Genomic DNA, 21,004 nt, shown 5'->3' with positions numbered 1-21,004 from the left:
AGTATGCCTATAAGCGTAAATGTGTATTTGGTAAGCTTAACACTTGAACATATAAGATAATATGCCATGCATAAAATTTGATATTGACATTGATTTGAGGGTTATGAATTGGCTTGTGAATGTGTTTGGATGGTGTTGTAGGTGAAAGGTGAATTTGGTGAGAAAAGTGGCCTGAAAATGGCCTATTTTTTGTCCACAATAGCAGAGACATGGGTGTGTGTCTCAGCCGCGTATGACACACGACCATGCACACGAGCGTGTGATTTGGCCGTGTGTCCCCTACACCTAATTTTCGAAAATTAAATTGTCCACACGACCTAGCATTTGGGCGTATAGATGTCCGTGTGACCCAAGTCAGAGAGTTACAAGGGTATGGACACGGGCTAGAACATGGCTATGTGCCTCATATCGAATGTCTACACGGCCTAGCCACACGGGCGTGTGTCCTCTGCACCTAATAAAAATTTTGAAATTTAGTGAAAAATTCTCTGAGTTCCCGATTTTGTCCCGACTTGTTTCTAATACATAAATTGGGTCTGGAGGGGCCCATATAAGGGATATTATAAATGAATATGTTTGATTTCGGGTATGAATAGTAAATGATATGAAATGATTATAATTGATATGTAAACTCTGACAATGCTCTGTAACCCTGTTCCGGTGACGGATATGGGTTAGGGGTGTTACACAGAGAAAACACAACAAAGTAAGCATTATTTATGCTCAGTAAGTTCATGTAAAATTTTACTTAACTTACATTGATCAATCAAAAATTTAAAATATTAAGACATACTGAGGCTAACATGGAAATCCTTTGGCATCCTATTATTTTCGCATGTACATCAATAAGTACATTCAGAGGTTAATTCATTTACATGACATGAATTTAATAGATAATCAAATACATGTTTTAACAACTCATTTCATAACATGTAATAGCCATTTCATGACTCATTTGCAAACACATACATGTATATTTATTTTCATTCATGTACCACCATTTCATCCATTTCACTTTCTATTTTCGCTCAAAGAATTAAAGAATATTGAACTCAGATACACGGAACTAATTTAATTCCACAAACTGTAGAGTTGATTTGCTTATACAAGCTTTATTTGATAATGCTCACTCAAGCTATTGTGAATCCACAATATATGTTGGATCTCAAGCATCAATAAAGAATAATTCGATTTGCTCACAAAAGTTGTGATATTTGAATTTGGTCACACAAGTTGTATGTCAGGTTTACTTTTGCAACTTTATTTTATGCTACTCACTCGAGCTGTCGAGAATCCTCAACACAGGTTGGATTTGAGCCATTGATAAAGAAATCCCTGACCAATGTTGGATTACCTTTTGAACCTTAATGGTATGTCATTCATATTCTAATCATTTACTAAATTCATTTAGGTATCGTTACAATTTCTATATCATTTTAATCATGTAACCGTATATACGCTTTTCATAAATTGAATAACAATCCATATACATTTTAAATCTTAAAACATCATCACATACATACTATTCAATTACATAAATGATCAAATCCATTCAATAGCATATACTTATTCAAATTTATCATTTAATATATATTTTACGATTGAGTCTATTTGATGCCAAACATTATAATCACAATAATACAACTAGAAAATTACACAATATAACACAAACATATTATGAATTAATAAAATAAGTCTCCTATGAACTTACCTGGAAAACGACAACTACAAAGTGCTAGGGGCTAATTTTCAATTAACTTTTGATTTATTTAAATCCTGATCTATAATAATTTATTGCCAATTATCAATTCCAATTACCATATAACATCCTATTCAAGTCATATGACAACTTAATTTCATTTTAAACAATTTCTCTAAAGTTTTTCATTTTATTCAATTTAGTCCTTAAAACCAAATTGTCATAATTTTTACGTTTAAGCCCTATTTTTTCATTTTAATTTTAATTTCATCCTTGTATAGCCCTATAAATTCAATAATTATAGAAATTTCATGTTAATTTTGAAATATTTTCATTTTAGTCATTAAACTCAAAACTAACAAATTTCACTTTACAAATTCGTCCTAGTACATTTCCAAGCTTCAAATCCTACCATTAAACATCAAAAACCTCAAAAATAATGAATTGAAAATTTTAAAACCTTTGGTAGTTTTACGATTTAGTAATTGGGATAGCTAGATTAAGTTACACAATCTCAAAAACATAAAAATTACAAAAAATCAACTTGTTTAGGACTTACATGCAATGGCCAAAAGTATGAGCATCAACAATGGCTTTCCTAGTTTCACTTGATGAAGAAACAGTGATGAGAAGAAGAAAAATGATGAAGTAAACACTTTTTTACCTTATTTTAACATATGTTTAATCTTTAATTAAACATTATTTAACATAATTTTCAATTAATTAGTGTCCCTACTGTACACTATCTTTTAAAAGTGGTTAATTGTCACTTAAATCCTTAAACATTTACCCTTTAAACCATTTTAACTAATAAAAAATCAACAGCGATTGACTTTTACCCTAATTAACCATGTAAATATTTATATTAAATATTTACGACAGGCTCAGTTTACGAAAATGAGGTCCTAACACCTCATATTCCAAAACCACTAACTTTATGGTCAAACCATTTGTACTTTAACTAACTGTCCAATTAGTAAATTTATTATATAAAAATTCAATATAATACTATAATTGACTCATAAATATAATATTTAATATTTACTGACTTACTCGTCAGAATTAGGGTCCCGAACCCACTGTTTTCGACACCATTGAAAAACAAGTTGTTACAACTCTCCCCCTTAAAAAATTTCGTCATCGAAATTTTTACCTGTGAACAAATTAGGTACTGTGTTCTCATAAATTCTTCTGTTTCCCAAGTAGCTTCCTCTATGCTGTGTCAATGCCATAGAACTTTCACTAACTGTATCCTTTTATTGCGAAGTTATTTTTCTTATTGTGTCAAAATCTTTATTGGTTCTTTTCAATATAATAAGTCAAACTGTAATTCTACCTCATTAGGAGTAATCACATGGGAAGGATCTGACCTATACCATCGTAGCATCGAAACGTGAAAAAAAAATATTGTGAATCTGTTCAAGTTCCGGAGGCAATGCTAAACTGCAAGCCACTAGTCTAATTCTCTCGATAATTTCATACGATCCTATGAACCTCGGTCTAAGCTTTACTTTCTAAGACTCGATATCCTTTCTTTCTTGATCAGTGTATGATTTTTGACGATCTGAAGCAGCTTCTAAACAGTTTCGGATATACGAAATTTATTTTTTGTTTCTCAAATCAAATTAATCCCAACTAGCTTTCTTTCACTTAATTCTGACCAGTACAATGAAGTTCTGCAATTACAACTGTATAAAGCTTTATATGACAACATTTAATACATGATTGGTAGTTGTTACGATGCAAAAATTCAGTTAACTTCTCGAGTGAATAATCTATTCTAACCAAAATGAAATGTACGAATCTGGTAAGTCTTTTAACAATAACCTAGATTGTGTTTTTCTTTATCGGTGATAGCGATAAACCTTATATGAAGTTTACATTGACTTGATCCCATCTCCATTCCAGAATCATCATAGGTTGTAACAAACCTGACAGAACTCAATGCTTAGCTTTAGTTTACTGACGTATAAAACATTTTTTCATATATTCTGAAATCTCTCTTTTCATAATTTACCATAAGAACAATTGTTTCATAAAACTACACACTCTAATACTAATCTACTGAAATGAATAAGCACTGATATGAGTTCCACGCAAATTATCTCATTTTAGGTCTGAATGTTTAGTACAGACATAAACAATTTCGAAAACATAAATATCCATTACCAATAACACTATACTTTGAAGTCTTATCATTTTTAACAAGTCATCATTTAACTAGTAACTCTGGATCAACTTCCTGAAATTCTTGAATTCTCTATAGAAACATTAGTTTAGTTTTCAAGTTCTCAGAAATAGAACTGTCACATTACATAGTCAATGGAAATTCATAACAATAGATATTTCTAGATTATGTGTAGAGAAATTATATTCGTGCGGTTTAAATTATCGAGAAGCATAAGTAAATTAGAAATTTTAAAGGTTAAGTGCATGATATGAATTTGCATGTATCTGCATGTCTGAATCCACCACATTTATGAAGTTTCTTCTATTAATCCGCATTTATATGTAAGTACTCACTTACGAATCTGCAGGCATGAGTTCGCCATATAGGAGTTTGGATTCATGAATCTTCTACATGAATCTATATGTATGACAGTTCGTTGGATTTATCATTATGATTCAAGCTATGGGAGTATGTTGATCTTATATTTATGTTTCAAGTTTAAGATATCAAAGGGACTATCCTTCGTAAGAGTCAGCATGGACATTATCCAAGCAAGAGACCGCCGGAACTTATTCTTATGTTCAAGCTAGTAGAATTTGTATAAGTTATTTTTCTCAAATCAAAACTGAAAAGATCTTCTTTCATATAGGAATCCGCCAAGAATTATCTTTAAAACAAGAGTTTGGTCGTGACAATCCGTCGAACAAGAGTTAGACAGTAACTACCATTTAAGAAAGAGTTCACAAGTAGAAATCTGCATATATGAATCTATGATGATGATTTCGCATATAAAGGATTTGCAAGTATGGTCTGCAAGTATGTGTTTGCCATGCTTGAATATGAGTTTGTAAGACTTTAAGTGTAAAACCGTAGGTAAAAATTCTCCACATGTGAATCTCTATGCATGACTCTTTTAAAATCAATCCACCGTACATTGGTCTGCAATGATAATAATTGCTAAGGTAATACGCACATGTTTGTTGGCAAAAGAGGTAATGATTTATCTTGTAAGAAACCTGAGCAAATTCATTCCATATTGTAGCTTGTAGCATGAGCGATTGAAATGGAGGATTGTAGCAATGCCGAAGGTGTACAAAATTTTAAGTTGAGCCAACTTAAAGGAGGACAGGAGTATGATAGGAAGAATGTACGAACCCTACTTGTGCAAGCGCTGTCAAACAATAGATCAAACCTATGAAATTCTTACTTATAATTCACAAAGCGGTATATTATATTAGAAACTCACTAAGTTCATTTGAACTTAATTTTTGTTATGTTTTGTAGGTATAATGGTTTATATAATGAGCTGAAGTGGGATTGAGCCAGAATTTGTTCAAGCTCAGGCGAACATATGTTCTTAGTGTAACAGCCTATTTTTCAAAGTTGTCAGAAACAATGGTTTCGAGGCCATAAATCTGACAAGTAAGTTTGTATAATTAGTATTTAAATTATACAAGTCAATAATAATTTTATATTGAATTTTGATTTGGTGAATTTTTAATTAACTGAATTAATGGCTAGTATAAATGATTGTCCCAAAAGTCAAGTAGTTTCAAAAAAAGATGTATCAGGACCCTGTTTCTGTAAACCGAGCTCGTGAATATTTTATTAAATATTTATAGTCATATTATATGTGAATTGAAGTTTGGTTCGGTAATTCTAATGATTTATTGCTTAATTTCGGTAAAAGGATTAAATTGTAAAAAAGGTAAAAGTTAATCGCTATAGATTTAAATTAGTTAATGGACCAAAATGGTGATTAAACCATGGTTAAAAAGTCCAAGTGGTGGTGGATATGATTAGTCCACTAACTTTTGGGTTGTTTGCTCATTTAATCCTAATTAGTTTAGGGTTAAATTGAAAGTAAGCTTGTTTAGTTAAAATTTTAAAATAATTGAAGGACTAATTGTGAAATTAAACCCTCCTTAAATAGTAATTATACAATTTGTATAGTTAGTGGACAGTTTGGGTGATTAATAAGTTGAAATTTCATTAGAAATTAAAGGTTAATTTAGTAATTTGATAAATTAAATAAGTATAATAAAATATAACAAAAATTAAAAGCTATCATCTTCTCTATTCTTTCTTTCAAAATCGAATAGCCATAAGAGGAGAGGAGAAAGCTTTTGGCCAAGCTTAGGGTTCCTTGTTTGATAGGTAAACCTTGCCCATTTTTAGTAATTTTTATGTTTTCGAGCTCGTATTAGCTTGATCTAGCTAATCGGGGGACCAATTTATAAAACTATTAAATGTTATGAATTATGTCATTTATGATTTTAGTGTTTTCTAGAAGTTTTATGATAGGTTATTAATCTTGGTTGACAAATAGGACTATTTTGTAAAGTAGTTTTTGATGATTTTAATGTTTAAGGACTAAATTGTTAAATTGATAAAATTTCAAGGAATTGATGTAAATTAACTGTAAAAATGGGCTGTAGTATAGTTCTACACGATTCGGCAAGGTTGGGTTTTATTTAATATTGGTTAAATTGCAAGTTTGGGGCCTAAGGACTAAATTGCATAAAAATAAAATATTAAGGGAAATTTTGTAAATATCTAAAAGGACTTAATGGCATAAATTAATTACTTTTATTGTTGGAATTAGTTAATTGAATGAAATTATTATTCTTGATCAAGAATAGGATGAAAATCGAGGCATAGAGAAATTGCTGAGTAGTCATTGTATCTTTGTTATCATTACAGTTTAGTCTGGTAAGTTCGTTCAGTTTAAGTTTAATACATTTTACGTTTTTATCGAATAGAGATTTAATTTTTAAATGTTGGTTGATACATTTGATGCTTTGTAAATGAGAATTGAAATAAATAATCATTTATAACATTGATTACTGATGATATCTTCTGAGCCGATGAACGTAGGATAGAGTACGATTGGCATGCCAATAGGCTATTTTGCTCACAGTATGGGATCGATTTGAGCAATGGAGATGATTTTTGTATATTCTCTATTCATTGGATATGCCGAGGTCCTACATTTGTTACGGACTATCGTGTTATATTACAATGTTTTCTGGTGTGCTACGATGGGAGATTTAAGCCTACGGGCTAGGCACTTGGTGCCATGGTGTGTTTGGTTGGTCTGGCTCATACGAGCATATGGTGTGCTAGATAGTTAACCGTGTACTCGTATTCATATATTGTTCATTATGCATTGTTTTAATGATCATTGAATGTTATTGAAATATAGAAATTAATTTGTACTATTGTTTGAGCATTACTCACCCTGTTGTGAGCTGTGAATGACAGGAACTCTGTTAATAACCTTGTTAATAGGAACTCTATTTATAAATTTTGTTATTTGAATTATTATGTTTAATTCAATAAGCTTTATCATTTAATCGACGAACTTATTAAGCTTTATAAATGCTTACTCATGTTTGTTTGCGCTTTCTTATAGATAACGTTTGAGGAAAATCGAGAGATCAGATCAACTCAAAGAATCACACTATCCAAGGTTCTTTGGTAGATTATGAATTCGATTTGGCTTATATGGCATCTAATAAGAGCATTCGATTATGTTCTATAATGTTTCATAAGTACATGTAATATGTTTTGGTTGTACATTTTAATATTATGGTATGAATAGTTAAATGTGGTATGTATATATAATTTCATGTTTAAGCATAAGTGAACAAGCATGAAATGGTAAGTTTGGCTTGAATTAGGTATGGTATAAAGGAATTGAAGGTAAGTTATATTTGAGTGTGTAATGCAACTAAAGTAAGGAAATGTTGGATGATTAAGATGTTGTGTCATTGATGACACACGAGTTAAGTCTTAGATGGATTGATTTAGCATGTTTTGGACGTTTTAAAATGTGTTTTGAAGTCTTGTGATCATATGTTATAAGTTGGTTTAGATACTTAAGCATTTGGATGAAAATTTAGCTTGTTTTGGGTCATTTTTGGGCACACATAGCCTGGGGCACGAGTAGCCACATGGCCGTGTCACACATGGGCAACCCACACGGGCGCGTGCCTTTAGTGTATTATGGTATAGGTTGGTCCACATGAGCACAGAGAGTTACATGACCTGATAACACGGTTGTGTAACCCTGAGCTACACGGTCACAGTGAGTTACATGAGCCTGCGGAGTAATCACACAGGCGTGCGTAGTAGCCACACGATCATGTCCTGAGCCGCATGGTCTAGGCTCTGTCACACGGCTTTGTCACATGGCCATGTGACCCCTATTTCGAATTTTTTTCATTTTTTCCCTAAATCTTTTGATCTATTTCGAATTGGCCCCTGATTATTCCTAAACTATGTTTAAGGCCTCATAGGCTCGATTTAAGGCCCATAAATGTATATGTTACTCCGGTCTGAATTATTTATGAAATTGTTAATTATTTTGGTAAACTTGATGCCATTGTTATTGATTGTTTTGGATTGTACGGTAATACGACGCAACCTTAATCTAGCTATGGGTATGGGTTATGAGTGTTACACTTAGCTGTAACATGCATATAGTGGGGCGACCTAGAGGTTGAGCCGTAAGATCAAAATGTTCTTTTTGTAACTAAATATAAATTGTAGTATTTTATTTACAACGAAGATAAATTAATTAAAAATATTAGAACTGTTATTGTTAATTGTACATATGTTCACTTGTTAAGACTTTTTATCTAGATATTCATAATTGTATGTTCATTTAGTAGTTCAACTAACTAAGGTAAGTATGATTAATAAAAGCATATTTGGCAGTTTTAGTTATGTTAGTTTTACAATTTAGTTGAAATTTGTTCGTAGTTTGTTTCAGAGTTAATGTGACATCTTGTATTCGAACCAGTCAATCAAGTTGGGTATAAGGTGTTACAGTGGTAATCTTAGCTCTTGGAAAGCCAACCTCTTTTCCCAGTTGGAAGGCTTACGCTCATTCAAGCTACCACAACTTCTATCCCTACTTATTTCATGCAAGTAAATCTCCTCCCAACCTTTATATGAAAAATGATTGACCAAATTAACAGAAACTTTTTTTGGGAGGAATAGAAGTAAAGAGGAAACTCCACCTCACTAGCTAGGATACCATCACTAAACCAAAGCCCCTTAGTGGATTAGGTATAAGAAAGGAAAAAAAGAGAAATCATGCTTTAATGGTCAACCTTAGTTGGCGACTTATTCACGAGAGGGGGAGTTTGTGGGTAAGAGTTCTTCTTACCAAGTATATGAAACCCTAAAATCCATATCATCATAATCGCACCGCATCACCTATTTCGAAAGCCTTTTAAAAGACTAGTCATTTTAATGAAGAGGGCTTGAGATGGGTAATCAAATATAGTGGAAATACTATATTTTAGCTTTATAAATTGTTTGGCCTTAGCCCTTTGAGAAAAATCATAATCGGCCCACTCACTTGTGATGATGCTAACCATTCATTTACGGTCATGAAAATGAAAGGCCTTAACATTCCAAATTCCTAGGGATATACTATAGATTTTCCTATGCACCCTTTCCCCCATATAAAGCGTGAACAATCTGCTAGAACTTAACAAACTCGGGAAGATTTTCTCTGGAAAGCACCTATGAAATGACCATGGTCAAGAAACCAGGAGTTTAAATCTCAACCAGTCAGAACAACATTGGAAAAATATTTGGAAAGCAAAACTACCACCCAAGCTTCAATTCTTTCTCTAAAAATCCTTCAAAAAAATCATCCCGACAAAAGACTTCCTCAGACACTGGGAAATGTGATTAAATGAAATCGGGGACTGCTTGTTTTGTAGAAACTCCCCGGAAACAATCGAGCATATCTTTAGAGAATGCACAATAACTAAGGGGTGGTGATCGACTGTTAAAAACCGTGCTCCCTTAAGATCCTATTGGGATAGTAAATGGACCGATTGGCTTGACTTGAACATCATTTAAAAAGCCTGGCTGGTTAAGCCAAAAGCCCGGTGGCCCTTAGTGTTTACATTCATGCTATAAGAGATTTGTCTATTGAGAAATGTCTTACTCTTTACCAATAATCCAAACCCTAATCTTCTCGTCAACTTGACTACAGGAAAAGCAACAAAATTTTTTGCTGCTAGTAGCATTAAAAGAGTTCCACAAGCTTGTTTCATCCTTATTGGATGGCAAAAACCTAAACTTGGCCTTGTTAAGGTTAACATGGATGGCTTTGCGCTTAAGAACCCTGGTTGTGTCGGGGCGGGAACTGTTATTAGAAATTATTTAGGGATTGGGTTATAGGGTCGTTTAGATGCATCCCGAGAGCTACAAGCACCGAAGCAAAACTATGGGCCCTCTGGGATGGACTCAACCTTGCTCTCTATATGGCAGTCATTAGCTTAGTAACAAATGCAACTAAGGTAAATCACCTTTTACAAACTTTATTTGGTAATTGCAGGGTTTTCCTACACCGATTCCAACAATGGATGTGAAAGCATATATTTAGAAAAGCAAAACTCGAATTTTAATTTTCAGTTTGACTCTAATGAAGCTCCGTATGAGTTAACTGATATTTTGTTGGTAGATGGCAATGAACTCATGATGTATCGCACGAAAAACCAAACTCAAACTTCATTCAGATTGGGCTAAATGAGACCTCTAAAAGGCCAAAACAATTAAATTGGGCCATTATTAGGGAGCCCAGAAACTACTTCCTATAAAGGGACTTGTCCTGCCGTGACCTGACCCGCTTTGCCCCCTTGAAAACTCCAACCAAAATTCCCTTTCACTTTGCGTATTTTTTGGTCTCTATCTATTTTCTTCTTTCGACTTGTTTTTAGTAGTAACATTTTCTCTTTGTTTTAGTTTCTGCAAATTTCAAGTTTAGGGCTTCAACTTTGAGCTTAAACACACTCAGCAAAGCTGGATAGGTACAGAGCCGATCGCTATGGCGATGGCAACAACACCACCACCAACAACAACCAAGACTCTTACTATAATAACAATATTCACGACCGTTACTATAGAGGACCCTCGCGTTTCTCCGACGCTTCTCCTATGAGCCGCTATAACAGCATTAACACCGACACCAATACTAATTTCAACGATAAGTTCGATGCCCAAGATCCCTACCAACACCGTCGACGTAGCCCTAGCAACTTCCGTGGCAGTGGAGGAGGAGGAGGACATCGTCCCTTCGATAGTCCTCCTCGTCAGCATCACAACAGCGGTGGCGGAGGTGGAGGCTTTCGACCAATTGGAGGTGGCGGAGGAGGGGGAGGGTTTCGGCCTATGGCCGGTGGTTTTGAGGGTAATTATCCAAACCCTTCACCGCATCATCTGCAGCCAGCTCATACGGGACAGAAACGACCTTTTCCATTTTCTGGCCGTGGAGGTGGTTCCCCCAACAGAGGTTCGTTTTGTTGCTTACAATCCAAGTTATTTTATATTTTTCAATTGTAATTTTTCACTCATTTACTGCTTCCACTAATTGAATAATTCGTCAATTCAAAGATTTTAGGGCATTTTCCTTAGCATTTGCTTCTATTTGGACTTCCATTTTGAACTATAAATTTACCAAGTTCTCAATATTTACTTGAATTTTTTGTTCCTTGGATGCATGTATGGTTTTAGCTACAGATCATTTATCTTGAATTCTGCTTTCCATATTCGAATTTTATCCTCCTTTACTGACTTCTGACCATAATAATTGCATCCCCAGACCATTACATTACTTATTTTATCTACTTATACTTTGTTTTTATTTTCTTTTTGCTTTGTCAAGATCGATTTGGTGGTGCTGGCGGTGGGGGCAATTTTGCCAAACTTTTTGTGGGATCTGTACCAAGGACGGCTAGAGAAGAGGATGTAAGTCAGTTCATTTTTTGCATGATACTTTTGAAACTATCATACTCCCGTTTGTACTCTCCTTTTGCTTCCAGATATGTAATTTGATTCACTTATCTTCATATGCTGGATGTCGATTTGATATTTCGAATGAATACCATTTAAGCATTAATGCCATGTAATATTAAGCTATTTTGCATTTTGGGCTTTTTGGTATTATTTCCTGTACAAATGATATTATTTATTCATCTTTTGTCAGATTCGGCACTTATTTGAAGAACATGGAGATGTGATAGAGGTTGCTTTAATAAAAGATAAAAAAACTGGCCAACCTCAAGGTATGTATGAATGTTGTTTCATCCTTGGATATTTGTTATTATACCTATCTTATTTCAGGTGTGCTGAGAGGCTGATAGGAGCAAACTTAAGCTCATCTTCATCTCAGTTTGTTTTTGATACAAGTTCCGCGCTTGTTGGTTTTGGTTGCTACCACCTTTTTTTATGTCACTCCTGTCAAACAAGGAGAGAAATGTAAACTCGCTAAAAACTGGTTTATGTATAGAAAAATGTAGGGAACTTGTACCAGAAATGGAACCTGTCCTTGAAATAATGGATTCTGTTGTGAGGGCATTAGCCAACAATAAACTTTCATGGCAGTGTTTATTTCCATTACTGTAGTATATCTCATATATACATTGAAGGATGTGCTGCTGTTGTATTATGTAAAAACAAGGAACTCTATGATTGTTGTGTTGAATGGTTTATGTCATATTGTTGGTTGGAGGATTTCTGTGGTTGACTTCTATCTTGGAGAATCTGGTAATTCTTATTTTAATACGGGGGTTGAAATTTCTATGGACCAGTTTTATTTTGTTTAGATGGATTTGAATTTGGATGTTTATCTGATATGGATGATTATTAAGTTCTGTGTGTTACAAATTCCTTGATTCTATGCTTTGTTACTTGGAGCTTTACAGGCATCACACTTTTTTGGGATTGATTTATGTGCATGGGAGTTGATTTTTTGGTGACTCTGTATTTGGGCATGTTGGTTGAATTATTTTTATCAGTTGGATGGCTAGTCTATATTGGTTGCCGGCTCATTTTCTGTATCGATTTCTATCCTTATAATATTACTAAAAGTTCTGTGGGAATTCTCTTTTCTACAATAGAAAATTAGTTGCTGCTGCTGCTGTATCTTGTGACTGCAACCTGATGCAGCAGTTAGCATTGGTTATTTAATCGGCAAATTTGCGCTTATGCTCCAGGTGGCTTTGTGGTTGCCCTAATCATTTTTTCTCTTGAATTTCCCTAAATTTTTGTGATACCAATAGGATTGTGTAGTTTGAACTCATTGATTTTTATTTTATTCCTCCTGTCATGTCCTGTTTATAATATAATCGCTGCCCTGCTCAGATTTTGGTTGCTTCTTGGTTTTTATTTATTTATTTATCTATAGTTTCCATTGTTGATTGTATCAGTAGTGCTTGCCTTTTGTGCCAGAGAGTGAGAATGCTGATGGATTTCTCATTCAGGGAACTCATTTTCTTTTTCATGGTTTGAATGCTGTTGTGTAATGTGAATGTTGTAATGTGCAAGGAGGAATGGATGTGTTTGAATTTAAACCAACATGGAGGTTTGGATTCTAGAATTGTGCAGCATGGTTACCTGAAATTGTTGTTCTTTTCTATCAGATGGCTTTGTGAAACATTTTTTCTCCTGCTTGTGGTTAACCACTGCAGTAGAGGTTAACCTTTTATGAAAATTCCTTGTTAGGTTCTCCACTTATTTTATTGTATTTTCAGCAATTCTGCTCTGCTATTTTCAATCCATTTATCATTTTGGTTCGTTCTTTTTTATTTATTATTTGTAGTTGTGAGCCTTAAAGTCAGGTTTGGTTATACATTATTCAGAGAGAACTATGGTCCATTCTCATGGGAATTACTTGTATGTTTGGTGAAGATTGATGTCTTCTCTGAGTGACTAAGTCTATATACTCATAGATGCTTGGTGAAGTGAATGCTTTGATGATTCCGTCTTGGTACGATTAGGTAGAACCTTAATAGGTCTGATCTTTGTGCATTTTTCTTATTTATTCTTTCAAATCCAAAGCAGCAGTACAATTATGAATTTTGGGTAGAGTTACTGCATGGCACTTGGTTTCTTGTGCTTGTCAAGTGAGAATATATGCTTGATGAACCAATTTGATTGTTGAAATTTGTGTGGAGATGGTGGAATCCCATATTCCTTTTGTTTGGTATGAATATTTCTACTGTAAGTATGCAACTGACGTTTCTAGGTTAATTTGTTATTTCCATACATGAATGAGTTAATAGTTTAAACAAGACGGTTGTCTTTTCTGCAAAGCAAGCTTAGTGCTGCTCATAATCTCTTACTTGGTCATGTGCATAGCCTTCTTATGTTATTTGCTTAGCTAGATTCCTAGAAAATGTATTGTGAGAGATTTGTTTGGATAGAGAAGGAAGCAACTGATAAAGGGGAGGCCTAAAATGCTTGTTCTTTGTTTCCAGGTTCATCGGAACCTAGATTTCTGTTGTGCTTGGTGTTTGTGCTATACACATTGAGTTATCTTATTTGGGCCCATTGGGAGAGCTATAACGTAGCTTGACATACCGTCACGTGGTCTAAAGTGAGTGACAAATAGTTGAGTTCTCGCTTCTCCGTGCACTAGTGCTTGGTGTTGAAACCTTTTTGTTATTTGTTTGGAGCTGGTTGGGGAGAGGTAGAGTTAAGATTTGAATATTCTTGTGTTGTGAGCTTGTAATGTTAGTGACTGATGGTTCCTTTTGGAGTATGTTAGCATCGTATGTCTGTGTGGCTCAATCTGTGGGAAAATTAAAAGAGTGGAAATATAAGATGATATATGGGTGCTTGCCTTTCTGTTATCTTTAATGTTTGATAAAATTCCTTTCTACTTGTGCCCATGAAGTTATGCTTGTAAGCACAGTGATGGTTATTGTCATGGCAAATTGATTCAGCTTCCAGCTTTTTGTGGATTATTGCATGGATTTAAAATACAATTACTGGCAAGATTTTGTGCTTATGGGTCATTTTCTTGGGAGTAGCAATATGTTGGTTGATTAGTTGCATGGTTGAAAGCTATTTTCTATGTAGGTTTGCAGTGTATATTGTCACAAGATTAGGATGTTGACATGGTGCTATTTTCTGCAAGAAGGAATTATGCCCTGTTGTTCTTATTGGGCTCTTTTTCTATTAATTGTCTACTTATAAAAAGAAAACTATCTCTGCTGTCTTGTCTTAAATGATTGTTTTTTTTTTTTTTGAAGGCAAACTATGATTTAGCAACAAATTTGTTCTAAAGAACTCTGCCACTTATATATTACATATTATCTAGTTCTGCTATGTTCTGTTAAGGGGTTATCTGGCAGGGATATCCTGTAAATTGTTATATTTGTGGCATGTGCACTGCCTTGAAAGAGATACGAATGATTTGGTTTAAGATATTTCTCTTTTGAACATTCGGATGTGGTGGTTGACATTCATTTTACTTTTCTGTGGGTTGTGCTAAATGAAAATAGATTTCATGGTAATTTGGATATTTTGGATATTTCCCCACCTTCGCTAGTTCCATTCTTATGCAACTGTAATGGCATAATTCCATGACATGTATTTTATGGTTTTGTGATATTTTATGTGCCTGCCTATCTGCACCATCTGTGAGGGTGCAAGTGATCTAACAAAATCAGAATTAAAACGCTGTGGTTGTGCAGGATGTTGTTTTATAAAATATGCAACCTTAGAAGAAGCCGATAGGGCTATCAGAGCCTTACACAATCAACATACCCTGCCTGGGGTGAGGTCTTTTGCCTCTTGCGTTGTTTTTTGTCCATGTATGTATTCTGAAATGATTTTGAACTCTTACAACTGAATTATTGTACATTCTCGTTGTCATATTCACAGGGAGTGGGTCCTATCCAAGTCAGATATGCTGATGGGGAGCGAGAACGCCTTGGTAATTATTGCATATTTGTAGGGTTTTGAAGCTTGATCTGTAATTTATATGTGTGAATGTGTCAATAAATGATCTTTTTGGTTGTTACATGCCAGTATATTCTCATTTAATTTCCAGCCTTATGCATGTAATATCCATGGCACTCACTTTTAGTGACGTGTGGTTTTTGAATTTAGATGCTGCATGCTCTTGTTAACGCGGATCCCTTATTTACCATGATTTTTCTGATGTCCTTTAAAGTCAGAATGGAGGGAGTGTAATCTCTTTGTAAAGACGTAGTTGTCAAGTGGAAGTTTTTCAAAGTCTAGACGTGTTTATGCACATCCTCTTGTGTGTTACACAATCCAAGCATATTATACAAAATGGTCCATGGTTATGCTGCTTATCATACATAGTCTAATTTCTCCATGACAGATTCTTTTTTCCTTAATGACAGGTGCAGTTGAGTACAAATTGTTTGTTGGGTCGCTGAACAAACAAGCTACTGAAATGGATGTTCAGGAAGTATGCTATATAAATATTTTATTTGTTTAATTATGCTGTTGCTTTTACATGCTGGTGTGAAAGAAATTATTTATTTCTAATGACATTTTGTGGTATCACTTCAATTGGTATATGGTTTTTCTTTCTTGTTATGCATAACCTATGTACGTTGCCATTATTAACTGGTCAATTTTAGTTTTCTTTTTTCTTCATTTTTATATATGTTACCAAACTAGTAATTGTTGTTCCATTGGCAGGTTTTTTCTCGATTTGGTCGAGTTGAAGATGTTTACCTCATGCGTGATGAATCAAAGCAGAGTCGTGGTGTGTCCTTGAGTTCTATATTTACATGACCATCTTGGATTTGATGAATTATTTTTTATTTTCAGTAATCTATGTTCAGATCTTATATGTTTATGTAATTTCATGTTTCCACTTTTCTTCTCTCAAATATTTATTACATTCATTTTGAAGGCTGTGGATTTGTCAAATACTCTGATAGAGAAATGGCACTAGCAGCTATAGATGCTCTCAATGGAATTTATACAATGAGAGTAAGCATCGTTACTTCTTTTTTTAATGTTGTGTTTGTTGATTATATTATTGAACTACCTATTCATTATTTTTTTTCTATATCTTAGGGTTGTGATCAACCATTAACTGTCCGTTTTGCTGATCCTAAGAGGCCCCGGCAAGGACCTGGAGACTCGAGGTTTTCCTTAAATGCACTTCTTTATGTGTAAACTTGTACAGTGGGATGTAAATGGGAAAGGGCCAGCCTTTGATGATTTGCTATCGATGTTTCTTTTGAAGGACATGTTTTTACCTTGCATTATAGATGAAAGTTGGTTGTCTATCTGTTTTTCAATTCACTGTTAGCCTCTTTCCTATGTTACACTTTGATTGAATTAATTGTAGGCTGTTTCTCAACTTGCTTCCTTTCCAGGGGTGGTGCTGCTGCATTTGGAGGTCCAGGTTTTGGTCCTCGTTTCCAAACACCAAGGCCTAGGTACCCAAGAAAAGTATAATGTTTTCAAGGGCTAAGCTATCTCCTTTTATCGTTTGGCTTGCATTTCTGAACTTCTGTTTTCTTGTCGTCCTTTACAGACCAGCACCCAACTTTGGTGATGCAATGGGGGATCGTGTTCCACCTACTGCTTGGCACCCTATGAGTCCACAGAAAATGGGACCAACTTCTAATCCTGGCATTCGGAGTATGGGGAACCAGTTGCTACCTAGGTCTGCTGACCTAGCAATACCTTTAAATCCAGTAAGAAAGCTTGGCTGGCACATTTCTAATTTTTACTATGAAATTGTGTTAATCAGCCATATTTCTCCTTAATGGCATGTGATAACATATTTTGTGGATGTTATGTTGAAGTTATTATTTTAGTTTGAGCAATCTACCTTGGACAGTTATTATTGAAGGTATCATTGAGGTGCTAAATTTCTTTTCCTTTCCATCAAAGCAAGATTCTTTCTAAAGAACTGTAAATAACCTATAATTAGATTTAACTGTCATTTGGATAATTGGAGCCTGAAAGCCATGAGCTTGTGGTCATACTCTTCATCTTTATCCTATTAGTTCTTTTATGCTTGGCCTTTTGAAAGGTTGTCAATCATCGATTTTGGTGTTGTTTGGAAATTTTCTTATTTCTAATTTTGTTTTACTTGCAAACTCTGGCTAACTATGCTTAAAAAACACTAGGGTGCTCCTTTTGGTGGCCCTTCAGATGGTTCTCTTCCTGGCCTTTCAGTTTCATCTTCATCTACTTCAGTACAGGTTTGTGAAAAATTGACATGCTTTTTATGCTTTTGCATTCTTCATGTTTCATTTAAGATTGAATTAGGTTTGTTTCATTTCAGGGATTTAATCAATCTTCATCACAAATTCCAACTGTTGGTCATCAGATTTCACCTTTACAGAAGCCCCTTGGTTCACCGCAGAATCTACCGCCTTCCTTTCAACTACACCCGCAAGCACCTATGTCATACTCGCAGACACGAACTTCACATGTTGGTCAACTTCAAGTTCCTCCTGCTAGTCATACTCCCTTCAGTCAAGCTCTTCCCTCACAACATTTAGCTGGTTTGAGTGGCCAGTTGTCTGCGTCTCGGCCACTGGTTCAGCCGAATGTTTCATCTGGTGCAGCACTACAAAACCCTTTGAATGTCAACTTACCGCCCAATTCTGCGGCCAGTGCTGCAAATCAACAACAGTTACCTGCTCCTAACCAGCAGCAGCCGCTGCAACCACTTCAGCAATCCCCTTCTCAGCTAGCGCAGATGCTGTCTCAACAAACACAAACTCTGCAAGCAAGCTTCCAATCATCTCAGCAGGCATTTTCTCAGCTGCAGCAACAATTGCAGCTGATGCAACCTTCAAATCAAAATATGACATTGCAGCAGAATTCTCAGGCTTCTAAACATCAGGTATGTGGGGCTCTAATGGTTGGATTCACACAGGAATTATATTATTTTTAGAGGTAAATTGAGGCTATGAGGCTTCTAAAAACCAAGTCAATTTTAATTTCAGCTCAAAAGAGTTCTTTAGAAAAAATATTTTCTAAAAGTATCCTGCTTCAATAAAAATTTAAGGATTTTAAATGCCCGGGTTATCATTGGATGGTAATTCTCCTTCATGTGTATCTCATATATTCATGTCAACATGCCTTGTGAAAGTTGTGCTGTAATTAATTTACTCTGAGGATTATGGTTGGTGCATTGTCAGTGGGCTGGTATGATGCCGCAGGCTGTTGGCAGCGCTCCTGCCAAAACACCTGGTACAGATGTTCCTTCATCTGCATCTGCTGCTATGAAACTGGTAGTAGAATGTCATTGGACAGAGCATACTTCACCTGACGGGTTCAAATACTATCATAACAGTCTAACACGTGAAAGCAAGGTGAGACGTGAATTTGATTTCCGGTTAACTGTTGGCAAATTATTTCTTAATTAACTAATGTATTTAATTTGAATCCTTATGCAGTGGGAGAAGCCCGAAGAATTAACTTTGTTTGAACAACAGCAGCAGCAACAACAAAAGCCACCTGTTCAACAACCTCAAACTCAGTTACATGCTGCTCAGCAAGCTTCACAACAGGCACAGCTGCAAACCCAGCTTCAGACACAGATTTGCCATCCTCACCAGTTACAGCAGCCTATCTATCCCACAGCGGTTGGTTTTTGACTTTTTTTAACTGGGTTTTATTGTATTAGATATCTCGTTATGCAATGCTAATTCTACTTTGTGGAATTCCAGTATCCAGCTTCTGGAGTTAGAAATCAACAAAGTACACAGGTAAACTTTATATTTAACAGCCCAGCCAAATAAAGAGAACCTCAAGAAGTTGATCGTCACCGGGTTAACTAGTTGTCAAATTGATTTACAATAAAATTGTAGTTTATTTCTTCTTCTTTTTCTTTGGCAACCCTTCTCTTTTACAGTTTTGTAAAGCATTATTGTTTTCACTTTCCTGTAATAGTTCATTGCCTCATAAGTCTCATTTTTTGTATCTTTGGATTTTACAGGAACTTGGTTACGGACAATTACCAGTGGCACCATCACCCAATGATCCATCACGATTCCAACAGGTATAAGTTTTCGTAATTTTTATTATTGTGTCTCAATAGACAACACTATTAATTTCTTTGGTCTATTTGCTGCAGGGGCTTCAGATGGTACAGGATTTAGCATGGAAGAATAAGCCATAAGGTGGTTAATTTTGCTTGCTTTTCGGTTTAGACTTGGTTAGCCTGGATTGCTTAGGCAAATATCAGTCTCAAGTTGAAGCTTTTTTATTGTATGCTTAATGCATCATTCATCATTTTGTTAAGGGACTTGAAATTGGAAGCCGAGGAGAGTCTCCTAGGGGGAATCGTGTTTCTTTTAGAAGAATGCCGGGCGATCATAAAAACACAAATAGTCATGGCAAATGGCAATGGCATGGATGCAGTAGCAACCCATTTTAAGCTAAAATGCCTGGCAGATGAGATGTGTAATAATAGAAGCTACAATATATGTAATAGTAAATCTTCTCAGAATTTAGTGTGGTAAAAAGCCTTTGCCTGGTTACAGGCATTTTATGCTTTTTCCATTAAATATTAGGGCAATGAAAGCCATCTGTATTTGTGTAACATAATATAAGTTCCTATAATAACCCGATACTTAGAAAAAAGAACTCTCGTTTTTGCTCTGAAATGTCGACATACATCACCCTCCCAAGTTAGATTCTGGTCATCAGTTCTTTATTTTGGGGAAGGGGTATCATTGTACCAATGGTTAGTTGATTATTAGCCTTTTGATTATTTCAAAATTTGATATGCATATTAAAATATTAATCATACAGAACTGGTCCCAAGTGGTACACAAAACAGCCGATGGCCATCAAGTGAAGTCCAGATAGTGGCAACCTTTTTTAGATAGAATCCAAGTGCTCAAAATTCAAAAAGATAAAAGCTTTATTCTTCTCCTCAATTTTTATTTCTTTTTTTAATATTTGCATGACGAGATTTGATTTTGAACCTCATTTGCCCACCCTAGATGCCTTTACTACTATTTATAAATTCTCTTGGCATTTAGGAGACAACTTTTCATCATTTATTAAAACTTCTTACTTGATTTCTTTGAACACTAAATTTTTTAGTTAGCGAAAGGATGATGGCATATCATCTCAAATAGAAATGAGTGAATTTAGCTTCAAAAGTTTTGAATAAAATGCGATAGTCTCATTTGGCAATAGTATTAATGTATAATGTAAATTAAAAATAATTTTACATACATTTATTGTTTTTTGTACGATTAATTTCGTGACTTTTTGGACAATTAATGATTTTGAATTTTATGTTTTATTTCACTTTAATCATGTCTAGTGAAGACTAAATTAAAAAGATGGTAGTAATATTA

General features: G+C 34.7%; 1 protein-coding gene across 1 annotated transcript; it reads left to right on the top strand.

Moving 5' to 3' along the window:
• The first annotated feature begins 10,512 nt into the window (after positions 1-10,512).
• LOC107896590 (flowering time control protein FCA) lies at positions 10,513-20,442 on the top strand. Its single transcript, XM_016821787.2, has 19 exons — positions 10,513-11,187; positions 11,560-11,642; positions 11,881-11,959; positions 15,374-15,456; positions 15,564-15,615; positions 16,052-16,119; positions 16,356-16,422; positions 16,573-16,652; positions 16,740-16,810; positions 17,045-17,107; positions 17,206-17,368; positions 17,807-17,881; positions 17,965-18,531; positions 18,830-19,003; positions 19,088-19,276; positions 19,361-19,399; positions 19,630-19,692; positions 19,768-19,813; positions 19,936-20,442. Exons 1-18 carry the CDS (start codon positions 10,833-10,835, stop codon positions 19,810-19,812), a joined length of 2,316 nt encoding a protein of 771 aa, XP_016677276.1. The 5' UTR covers positions 10,513-10,832; the 3' UTR covers position 19,813; positions 19,936-20,442.
• Positions 20,443-21,004: the final 562 nt, after the last annotated feature.

This window comes from Gossypium hirsutum, chromosome A10 (genome assembly GCF_007990345.1).
Source record: "Gossypium hirsutum isolate 1008001.06 chromosome A10, Gossypium_hirsutum_v2.1, whole genome shotgun sequence".
Taxonomy (NCBI): Eukaryota; Viridiplantae; Streptophyta; class Magnoliopsida; order Malvales; family Malvaceae; genus Gossypium; species Gossypium hirsutum.
The sequence above is the reverse complement of the archived record's forward strand: the minus strand, read 5'-3'. Positions and strand labels throughout refer to the sequence as shown.